The 11,430-nt window shown below is 39.3% G+C and overlaps 1 protein-coding gene across 2 annotated transcripts; it reads right to left on the bottom strand.

The window, feature by feature from the left end:
* Positions 1-3,497: 3,497 nt before the first annotated feature.
* Positions 3,498-10,697, bottom strand: LOC125226286 (cyclic GMP-AMP synthase-like receptor). 2 transcript variants are annotated; one of them, XM_048130223.1, is made up of 8 exons: positions 10,570-10,697; positions 9,939-10,063; positions 8,122-8,323; positions 7,268-7,482; positions 6,291-6,426; positions 5,575-5,703; positions 4,588-4,728; positions 3,498-4,071 (listed from the first exon to the last, which is right to left on the bottom strand). In XM_048130223.1, the coding sequence occupies exons 2-8, from the start codon at positions 9,989-9,991 to the stop codon at positions 3,703-3,705; spliced, it is 1,245 nt and encodes a 414-aa protein (XP_047986180.1). In that variant the 5' UTR covers positions 9,992-10,063; positions 10,570-10,697; the 3' UTR covers positions 3,498-3,702. The 2 variants fall into 2 exon arrangements, with proteins under 2 accessions (XP_047986180.1, XP_047986181.1); XM_048130224.1 differs by having other exon boundaries at positions 9,939-10,053; positions 10,570-10,688.
* Between the last annotated feature and the right edge of the window lie 733 nt (positions 10,698-11,430).

The following is an 11,430-nucleotide window of genomic DNA, read 5'->3' as shown; positions in this document are numbered from 1 at the left end:
GTTCTATAGGATCCTGACTGCCACATACAGGGTGCAATAAAAAGGACTGTTCAGACTTTACATGGTGACTTTAGGGGTCATAATGAACGTGAGCGTCAGGACCCCTGGACCACTACAGATATTTGATATTTAGTACATACTAAAATTTAGTACCTATTTGATACTATTTGGTACCTGAGTACATATATTTGGTACCTCCACTGATATCGAAAAATCGAGCGAATAAAGTGGCCAGACATTCTGACGTCAGGATGTCTGGACCATTTTTGGTTTACATAGTTCTAGACAACACTACTAATTGATATCTTAGTCAATATTTACTACCTATTTGGTACCTGTCAATATATTTTTTTCAATTTTTTTTGGCGTACCAGAAAAAGTTATGATGGAATTTAAAGTTGTGAGCCCAGCCGTGGCGTTGAAGTATGTAGCGCCTGTCAAAAGAATAGAGGCAAATCCGCCTGCCCTCCTGCGCGTCAACTTAAATAGGAATTTATTTTTAGGCACTCGCACATCATTTCTACTGACTAGTGGCATTAATATAGTCGATTTTGCCACACAATGCCGCCAAATCTGCCATACAGCTCTACAGCTGCTGAATAGTCGCAAAAATGACCGGCTGTCAGGGGTAAACTGATTTACAAATTTCTCCGCCAGGAGATGTCTCTCAGGGACATGACATTAGACGTTATTGAGACTGTAGGAGGTTCTCTCAGGAGGAAAATGGAAAACTAGTGTAATTACACTAATTACTTTTATATTTCGACTATATTAATGCCACTAGTCAGTAGTAGAGATGATGTGCGAGTGCCTAAAACTAAATTCCTATTTAAGTTGACGCGCGCAGGAGGGCAGGCGGATTTGCCTCTATACTTTTGACAGGCGCTACATACTTCAACGGCACGGCCGGGCTCACAACTTTAAATTCCGTCATAACTTTTTTCTGGTACGCCAAAAAAATTTGAAAAAAATATATTGACAGGTACCAAATAGGTAGTAAATATTGACTAAGATATCAATTAGTAGTGTTGTCTAGAACTATGTAAACCAAAAATGGTCCAGACATCCTGACGTCAGAATGTCTGGCCACTTTATTCGCTCGATTTTTCGATATCAGTGGAGGTACCAAATATATGTACTCAGGTACCAAAGAGTATCAAATAGGTACTAAATTTTAGTATGTACTAAACATCAAATATCTGTAGTGGTCCAGGGGTCCTGACGCTCACTAATGAACAACTTTTTATTATGGGACCAATGCTGAAATCGCGAAAAAAAATTGTCCGTTCCATAGAAATGAGCGGCATGCTTGCCTGCCGGGTATAGATTTTGAGCTTATGTTTGAGCTGAGCTCTAAGTGCGTTTTCACATTATCCGATCCGATATCGGATGTAGGACCGATATCCCATACATTTAAGCCGCCATATTTGATTTTTGCCTTTGAAATCCTTCCGACATCCGATATCGGATCGGATAATGTGAAAACGCACTAAGGTCTGACAACCGGGATACCCCCATTTGCCAGAATTTCATTTGCCATAATTTTATTTGCCATCCTATTCAACAATAATAATATTGTTTCTCATAACATCTTATAATCATTGTTTACTATATTAATCTAGTGCCAGAAACTTTGTTTCCCATAAAGTCAGTTTCCATAATGTAATTTGTCAGAATCATCGAAATCCGTAATTACCACATTCCATACCATCATTTGTCATACAAATTAGCGTCCAGAAAAGTCAATTTCCATAATGTGCTTTGGCAGAATCGAAAACTACTATAATAGGTACTAGAAGGACTAGAGAATGAAACTGCTATCAGAAAGTAGGTTAGGTTAGGTTAGAACTGTGACCCCCTGGAAAATGAAACTGCTATCAGAAAGTAGGTTAGGTTAGGTTAGAACTGTGAACCTCTGGAAAAGGAAACTGCTTGAAAAGTAGGTTAGGTTAGGTTAGAACTGCGACCCCCTGGAAAATAAAACTGCTATCAGAAAGTAGGTTAGGTTATGTAATAATATGGGCAACAATTAATATGGCAATAATTGCTTATGGCGTTTGAATATTCTATGAAACCATATTATTGCACTTAATAATATGGCTAACAAATAGTATGGCATTGTATTATTATGGAAGGTAATATTCGGATAAACAACGAGTATGTCATATGATTTTTATGGTAAACAAATCATTCGGGCAAATGAAATTCAGGCAAGTTAGATTCGGGCAAATGAATATTATGTTAAATGACTGTCGGGCAAACAATAGACAACCCTGACAACCGTATTAGGGAGACCCTACCATGAACACATTAAACACCTCTAACCAGTTATCTAAGTCGTAAGCTTTTCTTTGTCCTATTTGTGCTTGTTATTGGTAGAAATGAAACAATTTTAACAAGTACAATCATTATATTTACAAGTTACCAACAAGAATCGTTTAAAAGAGAAAGCAAACTGTGCTTAAAAGTCAACGCGTCTCATTCAACCAATCGTTGAAGTTACGCACGCAACTACTATAGACGGTGAACCAAATTTTGGCACTAAAAACCGGCCAAGAGCGTGTCGGGCCACGCTCAGTGTAGGGTTCCGTAGTTTTCCGTATTTTTCTCAAAAACTACTGAACCTATAAAGTTCAAAACAATTTTCCTAGAAAGTCTGTATAAAGTTCTACTTTTGTAATTTTTTTCATATTTTTTAAACATATGGTTCAAAAGTTAGAGGGGGGGGGACGCACTTTTTTTTCCTTTAGGAGCGATTATTTCCGAAAATATTAATATTATCAAAAAACGATCTTAGTAAACCCTTATTCATTTTTAAATACCTATCCAACAATATATCACACGTTGGGGTTGGAATAAAAAAAAAATTCAGCCCCCACTTTACATGTAGGGGGGGTACCCTAATGAAACATTTTTTTCCATTTTTTATTTTTGCACTTTGTTGGCGTGATTGATATACATATTGGTACCAAATTTCAGCTGTCTAGTGCTAACGGTTACTGAGATTATCCGCGGACGGACGGACGGACGGACGGACGGACGGACGGACGGACGGACAGACAGACATGGCGAAACTATAAGGGTTCCTAGTTGACTACGGAACCCTAAAAAAGCGGCAAATTTGAAAAATGTAGGGCTCACTGGCTTGTGTACATCATGTACTAATAGTACGAAAGACAATCGTGTCTTTCAGGAATCGTCCTGCACTGTACTAGACCGAACTACTCCAAAATGATTCTGCTTTCTAGTACATTTAGTACACTCACACACGCGCAACAGAATGGGAGTGAAAGGAGCGAAGAGCCGATGAGTGACAATGACAGCACAGCGATCCGTGTGATCCGACCGCAACCGAACTAGAACCGACTGACTCGGACCGAGAGCGCGCGAAAACGGCCGATCAGCTCTCGGCTACACCATATGCACAATTTGTCTCTCGCTCTCTCGGTGTACTACTGTACTAAATGTCCTAAAAGAACGAACTAGTACACTTCAGAGATCGTACTAGTTGGAAGCGATCTTTTCAGTGAACGAGCAGGCACAACTCTAGGGCTCACCGGCCAACCTAAACCATGACTTTGGCGGAATCATCGACGGGACAGAACACTTAAAAATTGATTAAAAACTTCGCGCCATTTTTAGTGCTATGATTTGGTTGACCATCTATCTCTGTTGTCTATAGCTTGGCTCGATAAAAACCACTTATGTCTTCAAAATCTTTTTCTTATATTCCTTAAATTGACTCTCTGACATCAAATACTTCGCAACCATTTTATACTCCGACGGATCGTCTAAAACTTTGATAAATCTCTTTAGTTTTTTCGCGTAACCATTTAGAACTGACTCCTCAATATTCCCTATAAGATTATAGTCTGTATCCCAAAAGTATGGAATGTTTTTATTTTCCAGATATTGATGGAGTCTCTTGACAAAGTGTTTGAAGAGTTCTGCGAGGTTTCTGCTCCAGAACTCGGGATCGTGTTCTTGTTCGATGGACGCGTGGTAGAAGATGGTCTTGATGTGGTAGCTCTCGATTTTGCTCAGGCCTTGGGAGTCTCGGAGCTTCTTTATCTGGAAAGTAAGTTTGAGTTTTATAATGACTACGATAGGCTCTAATATAAGCCGCGCAGATATCTAGTTATTTTAGCAAGTTTCACTATGGGAACGGGTATGGCAATCCTTCGTCAGTGGTGATTCTAAGTATAGGTAACAATTTACTCTTAGTACGTCTTCACATTATCCGATTCGATATTGGATGTAGGACCGATATATTATAGGTAGGTATATTTAAGGCACAATCTTTGACATTTGTCTTTGACATCGACCTACATCCGATATCCGAGGACCGAATTGGATATGCTATCGTTGTCAGACTATCAATTTACGATCACTACTCATTGCGTCACGATCAATGGAACTCGTTGCTTGGGATTAGAGTCAGTTCGAGAGAAGTTAGCAAAGATTTTGCAAATGTTATTTTAAACGTAGGTAAATCAACGATGAAAGTGCAGAGGCAAGGTTAAATTGTTAACTCGTCATAGTCCAACTTTCTCTAAAATCACATACAGTTTGCAAAAGCCATATTACCAAGCGGATGGCCTGTTTCATGTACAAAAGGTCCCATTCTTGCAGCTGCAAAGGACGTCTCCAGGCTGCCGCCTCGTGTGGTCCTCCCATAGGTATAGGTACCACCAAGAAGTTTCCTTTCTTGCGTCGCTTGCTGGGCATCTGTAAGAAATAAAACCGGCCAAGAGCGTGTCGGGCCACGCTCAGTGTAGGGTTCCGTAGTTTTCCGTATTTTTCTCAAAAACTACTGAACCTATCAAGTTCAAAACAATTTTCCTAGAAAGTCCTTATAAAGTTCTACTTTTGTGATTTTTTTCATATTTTTTAAACATATGGTTCAAAAGTTAGAGGGGGGGGGACGCACTTTTTTTTCCTTTAGGAGCGATTATTTCCGAAAATATTAATATTATCAAAAAATGTTCTTAGTAAACCCTTATTCATTTTTAAATACCTATCCAACAATATATCACATGCTGGGGTTGGAATGAAAAAAATATCAGCCCTCACTTTACATGTAGGGGGGGTACCCTAATAAAACATTTTTTCCATTTTTTATTTTTGAACTTTGTTGGCGTGATTGATATACATATTGGTACCAAATTTCAGCTTTCTAGTGCTAACGGTTACTGAGATTATCCGCGGACGGACGGACGGACGGACGGACGGACAGACAGACATGGCGAAACTATAAGGGTTCCTAGTTGACTACGGAACCCTAAAAAACAGGTACTATTCACATTTACACACTGGCAGGGTCGCCATGTATTATGAGGGTGTTATATAAAAAACTATCTTGGATTATGAGCTATATTGAATCATATAACATAAGCGGCTATATTAGACCAAGTAATCACGGTAGTATATTAGACCAAGCAATCACGTGAGGATAAGGTGTATAATTTTTGTTTTTATATCACAGAGTTGACATATTGCGGGGATCCTCCTTTTTAAGAAAGATGCCCGGAATTTACGAACTTCGGTATTCTGTTTGATCAGTTGATCACTAACCCTTGTACTATCAATGTCCAGGAACTCGAGAGCCGGGATCAGGTCCATGTCCAGACGGAACCCGGAGTGCGGGTCCTCGACGATCAGTGTGTAGGTGGGACTCTCCAGTCTCAGAGTATACAGCTGACCCTAAAATCAAAATATAGATCACTGCAAAGGCTCTACCTTCACCAAAAATAAATCAATAGGTATTATATAGTATATAATTTGGGAGACAGCGGGTCACCCTGTTTGACGCCTTTGTTTATTCTGAAAGCTAGACCAGAAGACTGTAATTCAATGTTTGCAGTGTCGTTATTATAAATATTATGTAAGAAATTTATATATGTATGTAGGATCTATGTTTTGCGCTTCTAACGCGACAAATATTGATTTGTGTTAAATGCTATCAAAGGCTTTTGTATAGTCAACAAAAGCAAGGTAAAGAGGAAGGTTGAGTTCATAATTCTGATTAAATATTTAGTAAAGCTTCTGTAGATTGTCTGTAGTGGATAGTCCGGGCCTAAATTAAATCTACTTCCTAGATGCCAGTCACTATAGAGTCCAATGACAGAACATAGGGGGTATTTATAAAGAAGTTATTGAACTGATTAGTTGAAGAGTGCTGAGTCTTTTTCTCAGAAATACATAAGGTAATATGACACGATTATTATCTAATTCAGGTCTATAATGCGCTTATGAATAACTGCATTAATCTGTGACAAACCAACGATTACCTCAACCATAATGACATTCATGGCGAAGGGGAGGTGATCTTCAACCATGTCGAAGAGGTTCAACGCTTTCTCGACTACGTCCTTGTACCAGTCCATGAACAGGGAGCGAAGCAGGCAGTTGTCCTTGTCTAACCATCTGTACAAATAGAGAAAGGAAGTCAGTACCAGCAACTGTTTGAATTAATGAGGGCATTAGGTTTCTATGACTCTTCTCTTTCCGTACCGACTCTGCGGGGGGATTTTTGAGTCTCACGCGTTCGAATTCAGGAAATTGTCACTGAAAATAATTAGCAAATCACCGTTTTCAACCGATATTTTAGTGACAAAATCCCGTATGCGAGATTCAAAAATCACCCTCCTGCTTTTGAAATTAGAGAGCAACAGTTAAACAGACGTCTTGTACGTAACTTCACGTTCATTCGCATAAAGGTGGCATGTTGAAAATACGGACGTACATACTTCGTCCGTCCGAAGATTATTAGATCATTATGTAAGTTGGTTCATTACACGTGCACGTCTTTTGACGGATGCAGCTTCGCCTTGTAGCTACAAGGCCGAAGAAGATATGGTGACAAACGTCGCAACAAATTGCTTGTGGTTTTAGGTAATAGTTGGCTAAGTATCAGTGAAATGTAACACCCTCTGACCCTATATATTTTCTTTAATTTTACCTCTTCTCTATAACTACGAATAACTACAATTATTTTTATTTACAAGCCTCTCTAACTGTGAGCAGTTTCAGTGACTCTCCAATTTCCTCCCCTACCCAACCTTTCCAGCTGGTCTCCAATATTCAGCTTCACAAAGCCCGGCGCTACATCCTCTATGCCGTTATGTGCAGGAGCCTGCGTATCGACAGGCCGGCCGATAACGATCTCCATGTCCAAATCGTATCGTATGTAACACCCTCTGTTCTTTAAATTTACTGCTTCTCTTAAAGGAATAACTACAAAATTTCTTTCATAAGCCTCCCCTACCTGTGAGCAGTTTCAATGACTCGCCAATTTCCTCCCCTATCCAGCAAACTTTCCAGCTGGTCTCCAATATTCAGCTTCACAAAGCCCGGCGCTACATCCTCTATGACGTTATGCGCAGGAGCCTGCGTGTCGACAGGCAGGCCGATGACGATCTCCATGTCCAAATCGTCGGGCTTGTTGATGCGAAGACGGTCTTTTCTGCCTTCGAAACGGACCTAGTGAAAATTAAATAAAATGTTGTGTTAATACGTCAGGACTTTTTATCTCCCACGTCAATCACCTCATTGAAGACAGATAAATAATAGGCAAGCGCCACGTATACGCACTCTTACTTAGAGTCAATTGTTAGGATATTGTGGCGAGACTCGACTTTAAACAACCTCAGCTAGATGAGACGTCACTTATTGTATCTACTTACCAAAGAGGATCGAGTATAAAGAGAATTACTGTCAAAGTAAGATGTGCTTAGACTGCCATCTCTCGACACAGGATTAAAACTTTGGAACCTCAGTTTCAACCACATTTAGCCCTAATATTTTTAAATTGATAATAAAATTGTTTAATTAAATTGTCAATTACTAATATCAGCGCCAGGTACACTACAGGTAGGCTACATACATTTTCCTTGATGGCTCCGAGGTACGTTTATATCGTAGACTTTATCTGTCTATACGGAGTTAGTCCGTTTTCACATTATCCGATCCGATATCGGAAGTCGGGAGAATTTTAATATAAAAAATCCAAGATGGCGCCTGTAATGTATGGGATATCGGTCCGACATCCGATATCGGATCGGATAATGTGAAAACGCACTTAGGTATGCATACCTAGCCATAGCTCAATTTGCTACTTACCAAAGAATATCGCTCATAGTACGGATCCGCTTGCTTCATTAGCTCATTTAACTGTAAGGACACCGCCTGGAACACTCTGAAGTATTTTGGGAAATCCTGGTCCCTCACCGGCTTGTCTCTCACTTCATATATGTCTCGGAGCAGAGAGTTCAAGTCTTTGACGGGTTTCTTCGAGCTTGATACCGGTTTCTTTGTGTGGACTCTATGTATGATAGAATGAAAAGTGTTCATTTTTTTATTTATTCCTAGATGCTAAAATGTCAGGCTGATTGCTACCTTTATCGAAAATTTCTAGAAAACAGAAGAACATGCATGGTATCAATGGCATCTAGGTCCATAGGGTCCCAGCGCGAACAAGTTTTGAACAGAAATCGCGAAGCGTCTGGTTGAGGTAACAGGTGACCAAAGAGCTGGCAACTTCCTCGCACACCGTATTGACCGTATCAGCATTGCGATACAGCAAGGAAATGTCGCCAGCATCCTTGGTACAATGCCTCAAGGGCCTATTTTAGATATAATTAGCTTTTAAGTTTAGTCTTAGTTTCTTATATAAATAAAACATGACCAGAAATATGTGACTACGCGCCATCGCCATGTTGCGGAATTTCATTAGAACTACTTTCTTCATACTAAACTGAACTGTCACCCCATAAATAAATAAATAAAATAAAATAAATAAATATTATAGGACATTCTTACACAGATTGACTGAGTCCCACGGTAAGCTCAAGAAGGCTTGTCCTTGCAGGTACTCAGACAATTTAACGATATACTTATATAATATACAAATACTTATCAGCAGCGGCTGATCCATACAAGCCGATTCCCACAGGCTTTCCTAAAATTGATTACTAGTAATGTAAAGAAAGGGTAAGTACCTAATGTAAAGAAAGGTTTGTTTTTGCTCGTGTTGCCTAGCAGAAATTTTCACCAGCCGCCACTGATACTTATTTACATCAGGATAACAGCGCCCTCCTTACAATAATCATATATTTCTGGTCAGGCTTTAATTGTGTAAATCTGTTCTGTTCATCTGTTTAGTAGGCGGTAGGGCATAGCGAATGATATTCTGCTTTGTGTGGTAGGGCAGCACAGCGGATATCATCTCGCTCGAATCTAGAGCAGAGCCCAACTGCGGTAGTACCTCCGCCTTACAGAAGACCCTACTCATAGGCCAGAGCTCAACGAGGGTGCGGTGTGCTGATGACGGGAGGACTTACGGAACTGACTTATTCCGTCTATTGTCCTTTGAGTCGTCGGCAACCCGAACCCTCCTTGGAACTTCTGCACTCCTTTTTACTGTGTATTTAACACAGCAAAAGGGAATGTACAAGTTTCTAATGGGGTGGCAATGGCAACGCGCATGTGACACTCTTTGAGTTGCAGGCGTCCATAGGTTACGGTGACCGCTTTTCATCAGGCGGGCCGTAAGCTTGTTTGCCACCGACGTAGTATAAAAAAAATCTAAGGTTCAATTTGGAGTAAATACCTACTAAGTAGGTATTGAGTCCAAACGAAACGCAACAGCGTTACAGTGCACGATAATAGCGTTACTGTTTATTTATAGCATTTATACCAGCCGACAAGCTAAGTGTGTTTGTTTACGTCTACAAACATTGTAGGATATGATAGGTAGGTATCTAAGATAACAATGATCCTAAACTGATATATTAAGTGCATTTCATTTCATATGATATATCCGAATAGTGCAATAAAATCTTTCTCGTATTAGGTGAATGCAAAAAAATATAAAATGAATTAATTGGTCGTAATATTTTTTTAGATAAGAGACAGATAATACGAAAATTGTTACTCACCGAGTGCCAGTGGCCCGTAGCTCTTGAATTTCATTTGAGTAGAAAATCTTCATTGTGTTTCCTTTAAAGACTATTTTTTAAGTCTGCTCTCCAGTCTCGTAGCCAGTATTGGTTTCTGTAAGAGACTACAAGACAGGTAATAAATAGTACATTGTGCAACAAGGGGAGGAAGTTGAATATTACTAACGAGAGTAAGTTAAATCGCGACGGCTTGCTGGAGCGATTTAAAGACTCGAGTTTGTAATATTCATACTTCCCGAGATCCACACAATGTTTTCCATCACACTTGCATTATAAAAAATATGCAAAAAGGTAAACAAGAGTTCAATACGGTACTAGAAATTTCTTAACTCCCTAGGGAGAACGATTTTTCTATAACTCACGCTCCGCCTGCGTGCAATAGCACATTTAGTGTGCGAGTGTGATGAAAACTAAGTAACAGACTTAATCTGTATATCCATTATAAATGTTTCCCCGCAACAAAGTTCCACTTTTATCGCATGCCAAAAGGAAGCAATGATGGGATTCGTTCGACAAGCAAATCGCGTCCTTATAAGTATGCAACAAAGTAGAACTTCAACACATTATTTGACTATTGGAAAAATCGAAGTTTACTATGCATCGTACTTACTTTGATACTGAAAGTGTAGATAGATACCCATACTATACGTAGATAATTCTTAAATAGACGAGACATAAATCTTATTAGGTATGATTTTATGCAAAACACGTCTATAGCGATAGCACATGACGCGGAGTTGCTAGAACACAATAGTTGCCAGTGCAAAAAAACAATTGAATACTTATCAAAATAAATTGTTGTTAACTTTGGTTCAAAGACAAAATTATTTGAAGTACCGGAGTAAACGGTATCGTTATTCCGGTTATTCGTACCTGTAGGTACCAAACGTATTTTCTTTTACAATAGATAGTATTTACAATTACTGATACTGAAAATGATGGAAAAACAAAGTTTAATTAGAATTAGAAATACCAGGCAAAAACATCACAACGGTTGGTTGTGTGAATGGTGATGACTTTTTTTGACATTTACATGTAAAATGGTGATGAGTCTTTGGTAAACAACAAAGAAATATTCCATTGAAATAAAAATAAATGTCATAATTGAGTAGGTACAATTTTTATTTTAAAAAATTAAAAAAAATACAACCCTCTATACTTATGTCAAATTTTAGAAAAGACTGTAATCAGCAGTAATCGGGGATTTGGATGGCACACTGCGGGATGTCCAGTAGAAACAGTGATATGGATACGCCGTCCGGCCCGTGATAATTTTTCTTATTTCATAGTAGACAAATGGTAAGAAACTACCGCAGCTCATATCCCTTCAGGTGGCGAAATCCGGGAGCCGACCGCACGTAAAGTGGCAGGTAACCGGGAGCCGGACTTGAAATAAAAAGCTGTTGAGTGGCAAGGATACCGATAAAATGACAGAAAAAGTTTACCCTTGAGTGGCGGGGCCCTCACGGGT

Source organism: Leguminivora glycinivorella, chromosome 5 (genome assembly GCF_023078275.1).
Source record: "Leguminivora glycinivorella isolate SPB_JAAS2020 chromosome 5, LegGlyc_1.1, whole genome shotgun sequence".
Lineage (NCBI taxonomy): Eukaryota > Metazoa > Arthropoda > Insecta > Lepidoptera > Tortricidae > Leguminivora > Leguminivora glycinivorella.
The sequence above is the reverse complement of the archived record's forward strand: the minus strand, read 5'-3'. Positions and strand labels throughout refer to the sequence as shown.

Excerpts from the sequence above, each read along its gene's own strand:
- LOC125226286 (XM_048130223.1), bottom strand. The coding sequence starts at position 9,991 with ATGAAGATTTTCTACTCAAATGAAATTCAAGAGCTACGGGCCACTGGC. Across the intron at positions 7,483-8,121 it reads ACTATGAGCGATATTCTTTG|GTCCGTTTCGAAGGCAGAAA; the intron begins GTAAGTAGCAAA and ends AATTTTCACTAG. Across the intron at positions 4,729-5,574 it reads TGGACATTGATAGTACAAGG|ATGCCCAGCAAGCGACGCAA; the intron begins GTTAGTGATCAA and ends TATTTCTTACAG.